The sequence below is a fragment of the Nestor notabilis genome, unplaced genomic scaffold, assembly GCF_000696875.1.
Source record: "Nestor notabilis isolate BGI_N333 unplaced genomic scaffold, ASM69687v1 scaffold16210, whole genome shotgun sequence".
NCBI lineage: Eukaryota > Metazoa > Chordata > Aves > Psittaciformes > Psittacidae > Nestor > Nestor notabilis.
The window spans coordinates 24709-31135 of NW_009910851.1; the positions used below are offsets into that span (position 1 = coordinate 24709).

At 40.2% G+C, this 6427-nt stretch overlaps 1 protein-coding gene across 1 annotated transcript in view; it reads right to left on the reverse strand.

Annotated features, from left to right (window-relative positions):
- Window positions 1–4885: 4885 nt before the first annotated feature.
- LOC104403706 (nesprin-1-like) overlaps window positions 4886–6427 on the reverse strand; it is a gene marked incomplete at its 5' end in the record, with an annotated part of 103455 nt that continues 101913 nt past the window's right edge. Inside the window, one exon of the mRNA XM_010011945.1 lies at window positions 4886–5614. Coding sequence (XP_010010247.1) covers window positions 5374–5614 — 241 coding nt within the window. The remainder of the gene's footprint in view (window positions 5615–6427) is intronic.

Here is a 6427-nt window from a genome sequence, read left to right on the forward strand (position 1 = left end):
AGACACACATTTTTCCCTCAAAGCCAAAAGATAAATGACCCCCTCCCTCTAACTCCTCTCCCACCCCAACTTAGGTTTAGAGTAATTCGGCAATTGATTGCTGCAAGAGTTGAAAAATTTTGAAGCCAGACCACCCAGCTTAAACTTAAACCTCACTATGGCATTTCTTGCTTTTCCTTTCCGCGATCCATTGCTTTAAAAATCAAATAAAACATGGGAGTGCAAGTGAGAATATAAATGCTCTCTTCTCTTGCTTAAAAACATGCATTTCTTCTCTTCATTCTGCTCTTACTTCCCAGAATCCTCCTACATTTGCTAAATCCTGATAGCATCTGTAGTTTGAAGACTGTGAGCAACCAGTTTCTGTTATGCCTTTGAACATGCACACAGATGCACTCAGATACACATGACGATGAGCATGTTGAGCGATGCTATCAGTTGTAAACAAATTTCTCAACCACAAATAGCACAAGACTCTGAGGGCTAGGGATGATCGTTCATAAGACAATTTCAGCAGCTTTGTCCATTCAATAATCAGCAGTAGGAGAAAGTTTTATGGAAGGAGAAAGCAAGACTGCAGTTGTTCACAGCATTTGCAGGGGAGCTGGAAGGGTGGCAAACCAGTGGCAAGAAACTATTGATCTGCTGCAGAATTAAGCTGTTATTGTTGCTGGAACAGGGTGAGGGATAGGCAATGGGTATCATCATTCTCATAGCTGTGAGGAATAAGGGCACACTATTTCTGTCAACTTCAGATCGTTTGTACTCCTAACACAGTCAGACATCTCTAGATATTTCTTTTCAGTCTGCCTTCAGATTTTGTAAAGCATAGTCCACAAACAAACCTTCATAAACAGATGCAGTAAGTTCAGGGCAAATGGTGCTCATTATCTTCCACTATTATAAGCATAGTAAGATACTGCCTTGATATTACTGCACAGTCTGGAGTTGCTGAGCAACCAGTTTCCATTATGCTTTTAAACACCCACTAGTTAAGAAGGCCTGTAAGCAGATTCAGCGTTGCAAGATGCATCAAGCTGCAGGGATGATAACACCTCTACAGAAGCTAGTGCATTTATCTACAGTAGAAAATGAGGAAGAATATAATGCAATAATGACTGGAGTTCCCCAAGGTGGAAAATCTCCTTTCCCTATGCTTTAACATGTGCCTTCAACACACACCCAGAGATCTGCAGCTCCTGTACTGCCTTTCCTTATGCTTTGCAGCCAAGAAATAAGTCCATTGTATTTGCAGAGCCCAAGTGAGGCACTTCAGGAAGAAGCGAGATGACAGGTTGCAGGCATAGCACAGAGACAGGGCATCTCAGATGCTAACTTGTGCATTTCTTAAAAAGTTTGTCCTCACCCAAGTTGTCTGTGACAGCGCCCCAACAACACAGAGGTAGGCAGAGGGAGCAGCTTGACATTATCAGGGTGAGAAAGATGCCCAGGCTGCAAAGCTGGCTAGTGCCTCTGGCTTCAGTACGTGACAGCTTTCTGGGTGTGGTTTCCACCCCCCATACAGTTGACCCATTTAACCTGCTTCATGCTGTGGAGATCAAGGAATATGTTGGTATCGTTCTGGGGTTTGCAGCTCAAGTCACTGGTGCTCCTGGGATGGAGCTTGCTTTAACAGGATCCTGATCATGGCCATTTTTTTCCATTTTGATATCTTTGCACCAGTTTTTCGAATCAAGGTCCAGTTCTGCAAAATCACATTTGAAGTCATAATGGAATTGGTTTAGAGCCAGGAAATTTCTTTTGGAGGAGCCAATTGCTCAAAGCACTTTTATCTGGTCAGATGTTGATTTTGTCTAGAGTTGCAGTTAAAACTGAAGGTCCCAAAAGTAAGAAGCCCAAAGTGGCAGTCAGGAGATCCTCTAACCTGCGAGCACAAACTGCCTGTGATTCCTTTGAGACATCAGCTTGCAGACTGACATTCCTATCCTTGAAGGTATGGGGGATTCAATATTTACAAACAGGCATTTTTCCCATCTATGAAATTTTCCTTATGCGCGTCTATTGCTGCCCATGACTGCCTTATTCACAGGTATCATAGAGAGTCTGGTCTTTACTGGGATAATTGCTCTGTGTGAGCAAATCACTCAGGGTCAAAAGAAAGTTCTCTATATCTAATGTCTCTTTCAAATAAACAGGCAATACGCTGAAACTATAGTTAGCTCCACAGCTCGAGCTTGGAGCTTGAGGCTATGAACAGAACCAGATTTGCTTTGAAACATCTGGAAGGAAGCAAGGCATAGCAGGTACGCTCCGCCCTCTGGTTCATCAGCAAAGCACATATATCCTTGAAGGTAATCAGCAGCCAAAATTGCCCTCAATTTGAAAGGGATACTGATACTTGATAATGTGACCTTCCTAATTCTTTACCCCTTTTTAATTATCATCAATTCTTTCCCACCTTAGCCTTAACTCTAAAGAATTAATTATGAAAAGTTCCTATGATTTCACATCAGTTTTCTCCTGCCTATTTAAGCAGCTTAATTTCTATTCCTCCATCAGTTCATCACTTCTCATATTCCCAAGACTGAATATTTCAACAAGTGAGAGAAAATAAAAGGGCATGACTATCATGATCAGTATGGAACCATTCCCCCACCACTTCTATTTAGTGACTACTCCACAAAAATCCCCTGGAGCTTGACAAAGGTGTACAAATTCTGCTTTCCTTCAGCAGAGGACAGGCCATTCTTCCTTAGGAGTCAGAGAAGTGGAGAGTTGGAGAAGTGGGGGAGGCATTCAAACAACCAAGGGAAGCAGGGGCTAAAGAGTGGCAAAACATCTGGCAAATCCAAATATCAGGTTGCAATTCAGAGCATGCCAAGTGCTACTCTGTATACTTTTGATAAAGCACCTTATTAATTGCATCTGACATAATTCAAACTGAAATCTCTTCCTTGTACTGCCCTCTCCCTCCTAACACCTTTCAATCCTCCCTGCCTCACCCTCAGTTTTTAAGTATTATAAAGACATGAAGACAGGTCTCACCTGTGACTTTTTGCCTGGTTCCTCCAACAGTCTGCTCTTCCATAGGCTGATACTCACAGGCTATCTGCTACCCTTCGGATAACATCTACTTCCATGAGATCACCAATAATTAGGTGGAAAATACAAGACAAAGTCAGGCCAAGATCTTTATTTCTCACTAAATTAGTCTTACTTTTTACAATGTTTTCTTTTAAAAGAAAACAAAGTATTTTTTAACAAAAAATTAACCACCAAAACCAGAGTGGCTGATGGAAGGATGTCTAAAGCATACAGAGATCTGGACTAACAGGTCTGAGAAACTACCAAATATTCACAGAGGTACATAGATTAGCAATGACTAAATTATGTCACCAAAGACTACGGTAACAGAAAAGAGAGGAGGGGTCAATTTTACGGAATCTGTCAGGTCTGGTGCAACTAACAGCTCATCCTTGCACCCCAAAAGTGTGTTGTCTACTCAGAATCAGTGACTATGGATGCTAACCTAGCCTAGCATAATTTCTGAACACCAATAAAAGAAACTAAGCCTTGAAAAGAATATATACTTGTGTTGGTCCAAGTCTGATCTCAGACATTTAAGATACTTTGTTGACAAAGTATCCATTTCAGGATACAAAGGAAAAGGATACAAAATCCTTTTCAGGAAAATGTTAATGTTACACTTACCTGGAAAGAAAGCTTTACTTTGGCTTCTCCAAATTCTTGAGTTCAGTTGTAGTACTCTACCTCACTCCAGCTCCAGTGATGACATTCCAGGAATGTAATTCTATGTAACAGCAATCAATGTGGTTGTAATTTCTTCTGGCTTTTTTATTTTGGTTATGTAGGCCAATATATTCTAAGTAAAAACAAAATTTGAACTCACAGGAAAAAATCACATTGTGTGTCATGGCTTTAAAAACCCCAGACTATTAAAGAACAGTAACTTGGAGCCATGATCTGTCTTTTTACCAAAATCAAAGAGAATCCTCTTTTGGTTGAGTTCTGACTGATAAGCTGGGAAAAGCGATTGCCACTGCTCGGACTGCAAGGTTTCTGCAGTATTTCTGGAAAATTTATAAGTTCTTAATTTGTTCTCCCCCTCCTTCCCCCCCCCCCCCCTCCCCCTTTTTCTTTTTCTCTGCTATTTATGCTTAATGTTTTGGGCATATTCCACTAGATTAACTATTGGTAAAACATAAATCTTGGTACTAAACTGCTATGGAGTTTCCCTGAAAAAAATATGTTTTAGTGGGGACTGGTACAACCTCAATTGTGAAAGGTTGCACACGAGTGCATACGTAAACACACACACACAAACAACACATGGCTAAGAATGAAATTCAAGAAGCAGCTTGAGAAAAAAAAACAACTCTGAAATGACCAATCACTAATTAAAAATATGGACTGCTTTCAATATTAGCACAGCTTCTAATGTGGTGCTTTCCCATGTACTTCACATTTGTCAAGTTCCCCGCACCTTCTCATTCAAACATATACCTAATACCATGAATTTGTTACAGCATTTTTTAATCCATTTTAGAAGTGCAGCATATGTACGTCTTCTAATTTTTTTATACCATACATATCTCATTCTAAACTTAGAGGTTTCCATAGTTGTCATTAAAAAGCACGTAGACAAAATATTTTATGGTATCTATAATAAATGCAAATAAATCAATACAAACAAAACTTGGCTTAGCAAACTGTACATATATATGTCCTTTGTTTTTCAACTTGACATTCAATGTTTTTCCTCATAAAATCTTTTATGATCTTATTTATTACATCCATTTTTTTAACCCTAAAAAAGTGCTTCTCAGATTTACACCTTGTGCATCCAAAGCAAAAGTTAGAACACCATGCCCAAAACAGAAACCACAGGGAATAATACATTGCCATACAAGATCCTTTAAAACTGTATGTTACAAATGCTCTAAAATTTCTTTAGCATTGGTTATTTTGTATACTGTAGATACCAAGAGGGTATTTAACAAGGACTGGCTAAAGGCTCATTTAGAGCAGCACATAGGAAAGGATCTACAGTATCAAGTCCTCAGCTATGCATAGTACAGGGCAATGACTTGGATATAAAGTGGCTAAAGATCCAGAATGCTGGACAGAAGGACATTTCCCTCACACACGTCACATCCTCCTTAGTACCCAGGATGTAAGTATTTGAACAATGCTACTTAGGTAATACATTGTGAATTTGATACTGATATACTGATGTGTTACTAGCTGAGTGCCAGCAGAGAATGATAATGAGCACAGCAGCAACTACATTAAGTAGGTAAAGCTGCCACACTGAATCCTGCCACCCTTTAAAACCATCCTGCCTCACAGCTAGCTCTCCTGCATGGTCACCTGCTGTCTCACAGGTCTCCTTCATAATGGAGGTGGACCATTCATGTATTTTAGCATGGGGTGGAAAGAGCGGGCAAAGTTGTTGGCCATAGTACAGCTGTAGTCCTCCTCAGTCATCGGCACCAGGCAAGCCAGCCCAATCAGGAGCAGCAAGAGGAGCTGAAGTGGCAGAGCAGCTCTGAGGACTCTGAGGAAGAAGGATGGGTGCCGCCGTGCTGGCCCAGCCTCAGAAGGGGAGGAACCTGAGCCACCTCTTGTGGACCTGAGAAAAGAGGATGGACAGGTGAATACAATAGAACATCACTGCAGCAGAGGTTGCTTTTGGGCATTCAGCCTTCCCTGAAGGCTGGCTTAAAATTTGAACAGACATTGAGACAACTGCAGAGGTATTTTTCTCTGAACATGCTACTTCCCTAACATTCTTAAGAGACTGTATTTCTAGATTTGTTAGGAAAATGCCAAATGATCACAACAGAAAGGGCTTTGTGACCCCACAGCCCTTTTGTGAATTATAGGGAAGACTTCCCTTTAAAGCACTGTGCTCTAGAGAAGGGGAAAATAAAAGGTGGGCCATGCCTGTCGTGTTCAATGCATGCTGTCAAAAAAGGAAGCCTCCTTATTTAAAACAGCAGCTGTATTTGGTTTGCAGAAGTTTCTACATTCATTTCTGTATATAGTATCCGCAAGGGTGTAATGCATTAAGATTCCGTTACATCAATCTTCAATTAATTAATACACCAATATGGAGGCGAAGGGGACTCATTTTCTATAAAGTACATTGAATTTTGAATCTTGCACTGAATCAGCAGTTAAAATCTGTTTGCTCAACTAAGTTGACAACATCCAAAGTGATTTTCTCCTTTGTGTCTATTTATCTGATGTGAAATGGCATGTCTATGGGAAAGGTGAGACCTAATACAAATATTTCCAAAGAAACACTTCAAATTAAGCCCCCAAATCCAATCTATTTTTTAATGAAGGATAATGACATAGATTTCACATTTTCTTTTTTGACTGAAATTGTCTGAACTCTAATATATGGATGACAGGTTTTGAGATCAGTGGATGACTGGCA